Here is a 12,279-nt window from a genome sequence, read left to right on the forward strand (position 1 = left end):
TGGGGCTGGGGGACAAATGTACAAGCTAAGAATAAATGCTTTTACATTCTGTGACATGATCTTTTACGTTTACAGTGTGGGCTACTGAAGATATCTCTGGGAAGTACTCAAGAAACTTTGCTTATTAAAAGGGAAATCTCCAAAAGGAAAATAAAGGAGTGATGCAAACATTTTTAGTACAACATTTTGTACCACTCCATCTTGTACTATGTGTATGTTACCTGTTCAAAATAAAGCTAAAATTTTCTGAAAAAGAAGGAAAGTGAAAGGGTCACATGCCTGTGAATTTTTGTTTCATTCAACTCAGAGACCAAGTAAGATTCATGTGTCTTTGCCCTTAGGTGCCAAATTCCCCATTAAGTGGACAGCTCCAGAGGCCATCAACTTCGGATGTTTCACTATTAAGTCTGATGTGTGGTCCTTTGGAATTCTCCTGTATGAAATCGTCACCTATGGGAAAATTCCCTACCCAGGTACCATTTGCTTTCTTATTTCCATTCAAATGGTATATCTGAGAAAAAAGCCAAATGGCATGAGGCATTAAAAAAAAAAAAGCTAAGAATAAACCATTTGTGCTAGAACTTGATTTTGACTGTCTTTAGTGGAAAGTAGTCTAAAATATGCTTGGATGCTTCTCTGCCTTCTTATTTGATTGAGTGCATATTATTTTCCTTTGCTAATTAATTCCACTGCTTAATGCCTAGAATGTGCCTAGCACCATCACAGATGTTGCAGATATGAGGCTGAATTAGAAGATTAGTCACAGGTGCCTCTTCTAAGCAGTGCACCTGATGGAGGAGGAAACAGACACAGGAATGAGGTTATGACACTTTTTCGTTAGTTTTGAAACAGAGGTTTGTGTAAAGTGGAGTCTATCTCTTCAGGAAACAACCGGCTCTGTTTACCAGTGAAAGATCCTTTAGATCTTTTACTAGATGTGAGGACATCACTCTGTATTTCCAAATTCCTAACACCGGACACCTTTGGAGCCAGATTCTGCCAGCCCTCCTATCCTAGGTTTCTGCAGGAATGTGCAAGAATGTGCACATTCTTATTAATGTTTGTCTTTTTGCAAAACTAGTGGATAAAGTGAATTTAAAGTTAACTTAATTTAATGTTTAAATCATTCCCTCATTCAAAATATATCTGAGGGCGGCAGGCACTCTCAAGACACCTGAATGCAGCAATCACAGCTTCTGCCCTTGAGAGCTAATATTTTAGTGGGATAGGCTGGCACTAAAGCGACCACAGGCGGCAGGATGGTGAGGAGCACTGTGGAGCATGCGTGAAATGGTTTAGGGGTTAGTGAGTAGGAGGGTGAGGGCTGCTGGTTTTACATGGCCATGTGGGCAGCAGCGGGGACTCCGAGCCAGAGCCCACCTGGTTTGGGCCTCAGTGAGTAAGTGTGGAGTGAATGGATGGATGAATGAATGACCCACCTGTTTACTCTCCAGCTAGTGTCCATGCTGTGGATGAGAAAGCAGGAGGCAAGCGTGGTGGAGGAGGCCGTGGTGTTGGGGGGAATGGATGCAGGAGCCTAGAGGGCATGGAAGAGCTCAGCATTTTGCTCTGAGACGGAAGCTCTGGAAGGCTTTGGGCGGATGTGGTCTTGGTGCCCTGGTCACCCTCACTGGGGGTGAGCTGTGAAGAAGCCAGGGCTTGGAAGCAAGCCTTCCCCCGAGGGGGCGCATTGGGGGGTGCCTGCACAGAGAGGTGACTGTCCTATGAAACCCTTCTTGTGCCAGCATTTCATATTCTGACTGCCACTCTCTTTAGGCACTTATGTTAATGAATAACACTACTGTCAAATGGGGAAAATATTTTGTGATCGATCCTGATATCTGCCATTAATATCTATACCATCATTCCCTCATTCAAAATATATCCGAGGGCAGCAGGCACATATCTTTGTATAGATATGTATATATCTATACATGAAGATTATATATTCAGATTATATGTATAATCTGATACCTGATCAAATAAACACTGAACTCACAAAATGATGTTGTGTGATAAGTATGACAAGCTCCACAATGACGAGATGAGGCCCTGAGGCTCAGGAGGAGACTGCCCGCAACTGTGCCACTGGCTCCCTGCGGAGCTGCTGCTGAACCCTGGGTCTGTGTGCCTCCCAGCCTCTCTTTCACCCACTGTGCTCAGTGCCCACATTTGAAAATATTGAGGGTGAAAAATCATCAAAGATATAAAAGAACCAGTAGGAAAAATGGTGAGAATATACATACATATATACAATAGGACCCACCATAAAGCAATAACTCCTCTGTTCCCAGTTACCTTGTCTTTGTAAGGACTGGGGGGCTGGGATACCTTCAGGGGTTCTGAATTGATGAGGGTTTCTAGTCACCAGAGGTGTATGCTAGCCACTAGCACCGATCCCTGATCTGGAGATGCGAACAGAATGAAACAATCCTAACTACCGGAGGACTTGATTCACAGGTGGCCTAGAAATTGTTAAACCAAACCCTGCCATTTCCATCACAGTTATAACACTGTTTATGGGAGAGACCCCACTGATAACTGAGTCCTCTGAAAATATTTTCTTTACGTAGAAAAGTTCTGGATATGTTGTTTTAAAAGTTGTTGAGAAGCATATGCCTAGCTTTGCAAAATAAAGAGGGAATACCAGAAAGGAGGGGAAAAAAAACAAAAAAAGAAGTAAGATCGCATATGAAGTGAACACATTTTACAAAGGGAAAAAAAAGACAACAAAGTAAAATACACCAAAATGTTACTATTCTTGGGCAATGAGATAATGAGTTATATTTTCTTCTTGATAAATTTCTGAAGTTCCTAATTTTCTAAAGTTATGTTTTTACTAAATACTTTAATTCTTGTCTAAGTAACATATATGCACATTAAAAAATCAGGTAGTATGAGCTGATGGACAGTGACTATAATGGGGTGTTGGGGGGAGACTTGATAATATGGGTGAATGTAGTAACCACAATGTTGCTCATGTGAAACCTTCATAAGATTGTTTATCAATGATACCTTAATTTAAAAAATATTAAAAAATCAGGTAGTATGAAAAGGTTTCTAGTGAAAACTTCCCTCCCTGGCCTAAGTTTCTGATGTTCCTCAAAGGCATCTACTTTCAGGAATTTTGGTTATTCTAGTATTTGTTAGTCATAGTTCTAAATATTATAGTAATACTATTATTTCTTACATGAAGTTTTTTCCATTTTACTTACTATTGAATAAAAGTATTGGTCACATGATTCTAAATTCAAGAGATACAAAGAGGTACATGGTAAAAGGTGTATCTTCCATCCCTATTCTTCAGCCACACATCTGCCCATTGGCAACCATTATCATCAATTTCTGTTCATCAATTGGATTGATGAGACAGTCTAAGAATATCCATGCATATAAAATTAAAGGTGTATCATATACATGTATTGGCTGGAAGGCAAAACTGCTATCACCACTACAGAACAAACTTTTGGGAATCAGAATGCAATATACAATTTTGTCAGTGAATGTTACTAATCAGGTTTCTAGTAATCAAATACTAAATATGTGGTAGGATAATGTGGGAGTGTCATTTCCCATTGGCAGTCCTACTCATTGAAATAGATATTTTGAGCAGGCACATCTAATATCACAAATTTCTGTACACACCAAATACAATTCCGGAAAAGGCTTTTTCGTAATACACTTTTTAGAGAAAAGCTTTGCACCTATTAATCGTATTCTCGGGAAATCTGAAAAATCCTTTGTCTTCAGTTATAGTTAGTCCATTTCAACAATTTTTTGTTGCGTTTTAAAATCTTGCCCCCCAGAGACCCAAAGCTATGAGTAATTGTTTCCCTAAGGCATTCTCTGTTTCCACTGATGAGTGAGCCCTGGATGAGAAAAGAGAGTTTGTCCTGATTGTTGCTGTACATGACTTTTGGGTTCATTCTCTCAGAAATTTGAGGCATCAAGTTAATATTCTGCTTCTAATTCATACTTAGAAGACAGAATGCATTCCCAAATAGGGCATTTTCTTGAGACTCATGACCTAAATAAAATGAAATCCCTAGATAAGTACGATTTTCAAATGTGCTTATGTTATGAATGCTATACACCAAATATTTCACCAAGAATTTTAAACAAATTATCCTGTACCGAATCCAGCTTCCTAAGCAGCTGGGCCAAAGGCTGATGGCTTCTGAATCCAGTCCTCTGGCTCGGATCTCCTTTCCACTGTGGAGGAACCCGGGTCTCTCTTCATCCCTGTTATGTCGTGGCAGTGCGCCTGGGGTGCCCCGTGTGTTGTTTCTGTGTCATGTGGGTATTTGTGCCCTCTCTATTTGGAAACTCATAGCCATTCAATTTTGGGAAATCGTTGTCTGTTGCTTCTTTGAAAAGGTCCTCCTCTCCACTTTCTGTTCTCTTTCTGACTCCCTCATGGGTAGGATGGTGGACTTCCTGGAGTGAGCCCTTGAGTCTCATGACAACTGTCTGTGTAATTCTGCCCTCTCGTACTGCACTAAGGCCTGCCTTGCCCCCTTCCTCTGATGAGATGTCTTGTGGGAACAAAGGTCTCTGGACCACCAGGCTGCCTTGTCAGCACCCTCATGGGTCGGTCTCTTCAGCTCTGATCTCTGGGACCATTTAGTTCCTTCAGAGGAGTATTTTCCAGGCCCTGCATGCGGCGCACCAGCCGGGCCGTCAGCATTCTGGAGGTGCACTGGGGAGGGGGCATCTGTCTCTTTTTTGGTATTGTTGTATTTTTTTATTGTGGTAACATAGAAATAGAATAAAATGTACCATTTTTAACCGTTTTCAAGTGTACGATTCAATGGCATTAAGTACATTCACAGTGCTGTACAGCCATCACCACCATCCATTTCCAGAACTTTTTCATCTTCCCAAACTGGAACTCTGTGCCTGTTAGACACTAACTCCCTTTCCCCCTACCCCCAGCCCCCAGTAACCTCTCTTTTACTTTCTGTTTCTATGAATTTCACCTCCTATAAGTGGAATCTTACGGTATTTGTCCTTTTGTGACTCTTCACTTGCATGATGTCCTCAAGGTCCACCCATGTGGTGGTATGTGTCAGAAGCATCTGACTCCTTGACGCTCAGCCTTTCTCCTCACTCGCAGTCTCCCATCCCACACTGTACCTCCACCTCCTGGGCCTGGCATTGCTGAGCATGGAGCTTCTCTCCCTTGTTTCTCCAGCGTGATCTGGGGTACCTACCAGGCGGGCTCTGGGTGCCATCCTGCGTGTGGCCACTGACCTCATCCATTCTTTTGCATGTGTGGGAACTCCCTGGTGCCTTCCCAGGGCTTGGTGAGATGTGCCATCCTGCCTGTCGCTGGTGTCCCTCTCCTGCAGGTACTCGGTTTCACATTCCTCTTCTTGGCTCAGACCTCTTCTGCCTCTGGCTGACAGGTGTCTTGGTTTCATCAATGATGGGGTTTAAATTTCTGTTTCTTGTTCTCTTTCTGCTTTTGGATGAATTGAAGGGGAAAAAGGAGATGGGGCAAAAGATCTTTACTTCATTGTGTTAAAAGCAAACAGCAAGAATATTTATATATGAATTTTCTAAAGAAAACGGAATGTTTGTAGTTAGGACTTGGTTTGCCTTGCTGTTGTAAAGAGAAAGGAGATTTGAAAATAACAAGGTTTTCTGAAGCATCGTGTCTTACCTGGCTGTTTCTTGTTAAAATTTTTTGTTGAAATAGAGTTATACAGTATTATATTGGCTTCAGGTATACAATGTAGTGATTTGACAGTTACATACATTACTAAACGCTCACTGTGATAAGTGTAGCTACCATCTGTCACTGTGCCAAGTTATTACAATATTATTGACTATTTTCTCTGTGATGGACTTTCATTCTCATAACTAATTTATTTTATAGTTCAAAATTTGTATCTCTTTATCCTCTTCACCTATTTCACCCATCCTCATATCTGCTTCCCCCATGTCAACCACCAGTCTGTTCTCTGTACTTAGGAGCTTCTGACTGTTTCTTGTTAGATATATCTACACTCCTAAACGCTCTGTGCAAATCGGAATCAGGAAACTCATTCTGCTGTGAATGCTCACCTCCTTCGCAAAGCAGAAAAATAATAACTTGCCCTCTTGGAAGTATCATTGGGTGGGGGACTGTGAGCTCTTAGTGGCTGGCACCTCCTCCCTCACACGCACATGGAGGGCCTCTTTGTCTTTCAAGATGGCCATGGTTTCTGCAACTGCTGCTCTCCCATCTCCTGTTGCTAACCCCCTCTTCTTTCTCCAGTCTCTGCTGTACTGCATTTTTCTCTTTCCTGTGCTTCTTCACCTACTTCTAGTCTGCTAATTCCTAACGATTCTAGATGTTCCTCATCCAGCTCCCTCTCCTGAAGGCATCATCCCCATTGGACTGTGTGCCATTTGAGGACTAGACTCTCTTAGTCATCCTTGTATCTCTCAGAGCTTAGTGCTAGCTCTTGACCTGTAGTAAGTGTTCAGTAAATGCTTGCTGAAAGAATCTAGGATGGAAGAGGAAATTGCTTCCTTGTAAGATCACCAGCTGATGGGTGTTTGCTTTCTTTTACCTAGCCACAGACCCATTACCACGTACTGGGTTTAATCTAGGGTCTCTCTCCACCCTCTTTCTTCTTTCATAAGACTTGTCATTTAATAGCTTTATTTTGTTTGTTGGTTTACTTGTACATAAAAAGATAGACATTAGATTTCTTTCTTTTCATTCCTCTTGTTAAGTCAAATTCCTCAGGCAGGAAGGAGCACCCATGGACTCTCTCTGCGTCGCTGAGAGCTCTTCAGAGTCGGGAGAACATGTAAGAACAAGGAAGAAAAAATCCAGTGAAGCAAGGGCTGGCGGTGGGGGGATTGCCTAGAAAGGCTGATCTTCTTTGGGCACATTCTGACCTTCTATACACCTGGGGGTTCTCCAGGAAGAGAATGAAAGAAATACTCCTGAGTTTCCAAGTGGGCTGCTGTGTCTATCGTCCTAGATATTAGTCCTTCCATGAGTATCCCAGAACTTTACCCAACACCCATGGAGAAGTAAACACAGATGTTTCTCCTAAAATGTATTCAAGTGAGTTTGGCTAGTTACAAGGGCCAAAGCAGTGCTGAAGCCACATGATTTGTGGAGACTAGAACCCCAAATAAAGAAGGTGCTGCCAATTGGCCCCTTGGCTTCCAGCAACGAGAATCAAATGAAGTCTTCCAGTTAGAACATTCCAGGTACACAGATATTTGAAGTTGGTGTTTCAGAAGTAGACTTGAGCAAAATTAACTCTCCATGCAAGCAACTTTCAAGAGATCTTAATGATTATAAAGTTCGCTTGAATCAATTTTAAAACCAAGGCTCTTTCAAGACAGATTATCCCATCTTCTTTCAGGGATTTAAATCCAGGCAGGGCCCTTCAGTCATTGTGTCCTTTAGAGGATAAAAGGATAGATAGTTAAGGGCAGAGGAGTTCAAAGGTCACTGATCATGACCCATAGTAAGATATATACAGAAACCCACTCCATATATAAAACAAAGTTCACAAAAACACACTAACTTGCACTATACACAGTGCATCCTGATCCTTTCTATTTTATTCTGTTAAAATTTATGTTTTTTAAATACTGGTAGCTTCCAAAAAAATTAATTTGATTGTAAGTGGATGGTGACCCACAATTTGAAAAACACTGATTAAAGAATAAATTCAAATGGTCCTGTTTCAAATCTAGTAAGAGATATTTCTGCTAAAGCTTTCTGCTGTCTTTTAGATTTTTCAAGTGACCACTAGTGGTAAAATCTGTGCCTATGAAAAGGAAATTGGTTGTAATGAATGGAGTTCCTTATATACCAGATATTGTAGATATTCTACATGAAAATATAGTCTGCAGGAAATACAGCTCCTCTTTAGAGGAGCTCATATCCCTCCAGAATAACATATCCATAAAATAGGCAAAACAGATGTGCCTAAGTACTGCTAAAACTGCTCAATGAGCATATTTCTCCGTCCCCTTTTAATATATATTGCAGGAGAATATTATTAAAATGATCCTTTTCCCTTAAAGCTAAGCTCAGTATCAAAGACCAACAGTTCAGCTTCTGAACGACTGAGACATTCGACTGTATTAAAAACCATCCTGTTACCAGTCTTCTTGCAGTAGGAATAGTGAGCACCCTAGTTCCCTCACTGGATGTTGAGGATACACACATTCCAGAGTCAGGGTGAGCTTGGACTCTGGCCCATACTGAAGACTAGGGCAGTTTAATGATGGGACATAATCAATTGGTCTAGCTGATTTAAGGATCCTGACTTCTCTAAATCAACTTACAACAAAAAACTGACTTTTTAAAGATAGTGATATGAGATACTATATGTGGAAATGATTTTTTTTGTATATGTATTACAGTTAGAAGCTGAAAAAAAATCCTACAAAGGAGACTGAGATTAAGGGTTAGGATTGGGCTTGAGTAGTTTGTTAAAATTGTTAGTCAAGTCCAAAGCCCTTTTGTCATTTTGTCACAAATACCCAGTATCCATTTTTCACAGTAAGAGAACATTGTCTTCTACTTACCGCATTTGCCTGTTTTCAGTTTGACAAACTGAATGCTGTCTTAATTCCCTTCATACTAAAATTTATAGTTTTTAATTCATAAATTTATAAAATTTGCTTAGAGAAATTTCCTTAGCCTCCATATCAGTTTTTTAGGGCTGCCATAACAAAATACCCCAGACTGAGCTGCTGAAACAACAGAAATGTATTTTCTCACCGTCTTGGAAGCCAGAAGTCTGAGCTCACAGTGCAGGCAGGCACAGTTTCTCCCGAAGCCTCTCCTTGGCTTGCAGACCCTCTTCTCACTGTACCTGCACATGAATCCTTGCCTCTGCCCACGCATCCCCTGCGGCTCTTTGCGTCCTAATGTTTTATAAAAACGCCAGTCAAATTGGGTCAAGGCCCACCTGCAGGCCTCATTTCAACTTGATTTCCTCTTTAAAGGCCTTTTCTCTAAATAAAGTCATATTCTGAGGTACTGGGGGATATGACTTCAACATAGGAATTTGTGGGGGTGACAGTCTTGAGCCCATAACAGCCTCCAAGTCTTGCGAAAGCTTTATAGATTGACACAGGATGTGCAAACAGACTACAGAGGTGCCTGACCCTCAGTCAGCTTTCTAAATGCCGTGGTTTTCTCTGCCTTAGGGAGAACTAATGCCGACGTGATGACCGCCCTGTCCCAGGGCTACAGGATGCCCCGCATGGAGAACTGCCCGGATGAGCTCTATGACATCATGAAAATGTGCTGGAAAGAGAAGGCAGAAGAGAGGCCAACGTTTGATTATTTGCAGAGCGTCCTGGATGATTTCTACACGGCCACGGAAGGGCAGTACCAGCAGCAGCCTTAGGGCGGCGGGCTCGGAGCCATGGACAAGGATGGCGGCCTTCCTCAAGAAGAAAAAATAGCGGTTGCTGATCGCACGAGATGTTTCATGTGCTGCCGTCTATCATCTCCGCTTCCTGCAAGTGAGGCCGGAATACTCAGGAAGAGCGCTTTCTACGTAGAAAAGTGTTCCCTTCTCATAGGCTGACGCCCACTGGTTTGCGGCTTGGACGACTCCCAGCTGGCAATCCGGCTTTACTAGACCAACGTCGGGATATAGTCTTCTGAGAAAACACCAGTTCTATTCGAAAGGCACCCACGTTGGCCTCTCGTTTACAATTCGATATGCAACTCAAAGGTTTAGAGGTCATCTCAATGACCCGGATGAGCTCTATGACATCATGAAAGGCAAGAGGTGCATCTCAATGAATCCCAAATAGTAGAACTAATAAACTCATTTGCAAAAGTGAAATAACCAGATGCGTATGACACACCTTTGTATTTTCTCTATGCTTTGGCTTATTTGTTAAGAAATTACTAACCCAACGTGTTTGATTTTGCAGGTGAAGTCAGAAGCTTAAAAATATATTTCCCAGATTTCATTGATATCCCCTCCCCCCTAAAACCTGAGACTGTCAAGCGTTTTCCTTCCACGGAGATGCCCAGAGCCCCCAGTGTGTAGCTGCCTCCGTAGTACTCGTCTGGTCTGCTTCCTGTCGTAGCGTCTTTTGTGCGCACGCAGAGCAGTGGGTTCTGCGTCCTGGACCCTCCCCCGCAGCTGCCAGGCTCACCCAGGCCTCCCAGGAAGGGGAGAAGAGCCTCAGGGACTGCTCCACCTTAAGAAGGAATATTTTTAACAATCCAGCTTTTCAATTCCACAATTTCCTATATACAGACTTTTTTTACAATTTAGTTTGGAAGAACAATAAAATTCTAATCTGCAGAAACTTACAGGGCCTTAAGAAACATAGGAATTTCCTTTATCGCTTCATATGATTTGAACATTATTTTAATGATCAAATGTTAATTTTAGTTGTACTTTAGAAAGTAAAAATGACATTTGGGGCTATTTTTGTGATTCAGATATTTTTCTAAACTGTGTAAGAATGTGTGTGAGACTATTTATACATGGATAGGAAGGAAAAATGAGTGACTATGGAGGCTCAGATGAGCCACTTTAGCAAGGGATACAGAAGGTTTTGTTTACTAAATTTTTTCTACTGTAACTTTGGGAAATGCTGTATCACATCGTGTTTCACTTATGCTGTTGTGTATATACCTAATATTTCTATTTTTTGATTTTATTTTAATACACCTGGCCCAGTAACATCTCAAGCTTTTTACTTGTGTTTAACATTTCCAGTTGTTGTCAACATATAAATGAGTGTAGACCAGGAAAATGAGAGGTGATCTCATACAGTTACATTGTTTAAAAAATGTGTCCAAGTTTACCCCCATCCTTTGAGCATGTTCAGATTGGAGAACAGAGCTGCTGATGGCTTGGACACCTGAGCATCCCTGTTGGGTACCACATAGGATTTATTTTCAAATAGGCATAGCAGGCACCATTAAAATTTCATTTTGTATGTGTGGCTAGCTGTTGGGTGCTGAGGGGAAGAGATAGCCTACTTTTTCCTAAATTTTAAGTTCTTCTCCTGTGAAAAATTTTTTTAATGTCCTTTCTAAAAGTCTTGATTCACAAGTTGGATTCACAAATTGCTGGTTGCTTGATTCACAGTGGTTAAGTTTTCTACACACACACACCTGTCCACATTTTATTTCAGAATTCCACATATGACCCAACATATTACATGGAAAGAAAGTGTAAAGGATCCCTAAAGCAAAAAGAAGTCTCTAGAAATTACTAAACTTTGTTTTTCTTCTTTCAATTCTGCTTCCTTTTCCATTGTACATGCAGATCTCCCTTTCAAGTGGTATGTGAGCCTTTCTTCCAAATGTCTGCTTCATTGCCTTGAGACCTCATCCACCCCCTTTCAGCATGTGCTTGAGCCACACAGGACTCAGTGGACAGTGAGCACAGTCTTCCTTGGGCAGCAGGATTCCAGCCTCCTCATGACTGAGGGGCACAGTGAGGGGCTGAATAAAGGTTTGCTTAAATCTCAGGGACTCCAGTGGTGAGCAAAATGGCCCCCATCATCATGTTCCAGGTCATTATTGAACACTTGAAAAGTAGAATGCCCATCTGCACCCCCAAGGTCCTGCCTTTGTTATTCTGCAGTGTGGGATGTGCATCAGTAAATTTGAAAAGCTTCCCTGGTGACTTTTCATACCCAGGCTTGACCCATATTGCAGAATTATCTGCTCAAAAGAAGACCAACCCTCTCTTTCCTCAGATGGCTTGTTGCCCAAAGGAGGATGTAGGAGAAGAGGAGGAAGGAGAAAATGTTCCTTTTACCCTCATTATGAACTTGAAGCTCACTGAACCTGAAGTAAAACTTGTAGGACTGACGCTGATGTCCTTAGTAGAAGGCAACACTTGGTGCTCCCTCAGCCCTCCAAGCAGCTTCCCTGGGCTCTGTCAGAGCCCCACTGGAAAGTATACTGTCCGGGTGTTCTTTTAGGGGAGATACTATACTGCAGGAGACTTGACCCTGTCCGAAGAGAGTGTAAGAGGTCAATAAAAGGAGGGCCCATACTTATTTGCTTACACAGAGGGATAGATCAAGGGCACTGAGCCGTAAGCATAAACTCATTTCCAATTTCGCCTGTAATGATGGCTTTCCCTTGGAATGAACAAACTATATCCGGGGAAGCAGCTGCTAAAGGTACTCAGTACTGAAACACCAGCGTTTGAATTAAAAGAAACACTCACCCCATAGCTCAGCTCCCAGCCTTTATGATTTTAACTCATACTCTACCACCAGTTAGTTTCTTGCATTCTCATCCAAAAACATGCTCAAATG

The 12,279-nt window shown here is 41.8% G+C and overlaps 1 protein-coding gene across 2 annotated transcripts in view; it reads left to right on the plus strand.

Annotated features, from left to right (window-relative positions):
* Window positions 1-10,684, plus strand: part of LYN (LYN proto-oncogene, Src family tyrosine kinase) — a 120,404-nt gene extending 109,720 nt beyond the window's left edge. For both annotated transcript variants that reach the window (XM_057498061.1, XM_057498062.1), the window contains exons 12-13: window positions 342-473; window positions 9,178-10,684. In XM_057498061.1, coding sequence (XP_057354044.1) covers window positions 342-473; window positions 9,178-9,380 — 335 coding nt within the window. In that variant the 3' untranslated portion in view covers window positions 9,381-10,684. The remainder of the gene's footprint in view (window positions 1-341; window positions 474-9,177) is intronic.
* The last annotated feature ends 1,595 nt before the right edge of the window (window positions 10,685-12,279 follow it).

The sequence above is a fragment of the Manis pentadactyla genome, chromosome 3 (genome assembly GCF_030020395.1).
Source record: "Manis pentadactyla isolate mManPen7 chromosome 3, mManPen7.hap1, whole genome shotgun sequence".
NCBI classification, from domain to species: domain Eukaryota; kingdom Metazoa; phylum Chordata; class Mammalia; order Pholidota; family Manidae; genus Manis; species Manis pentadactyla.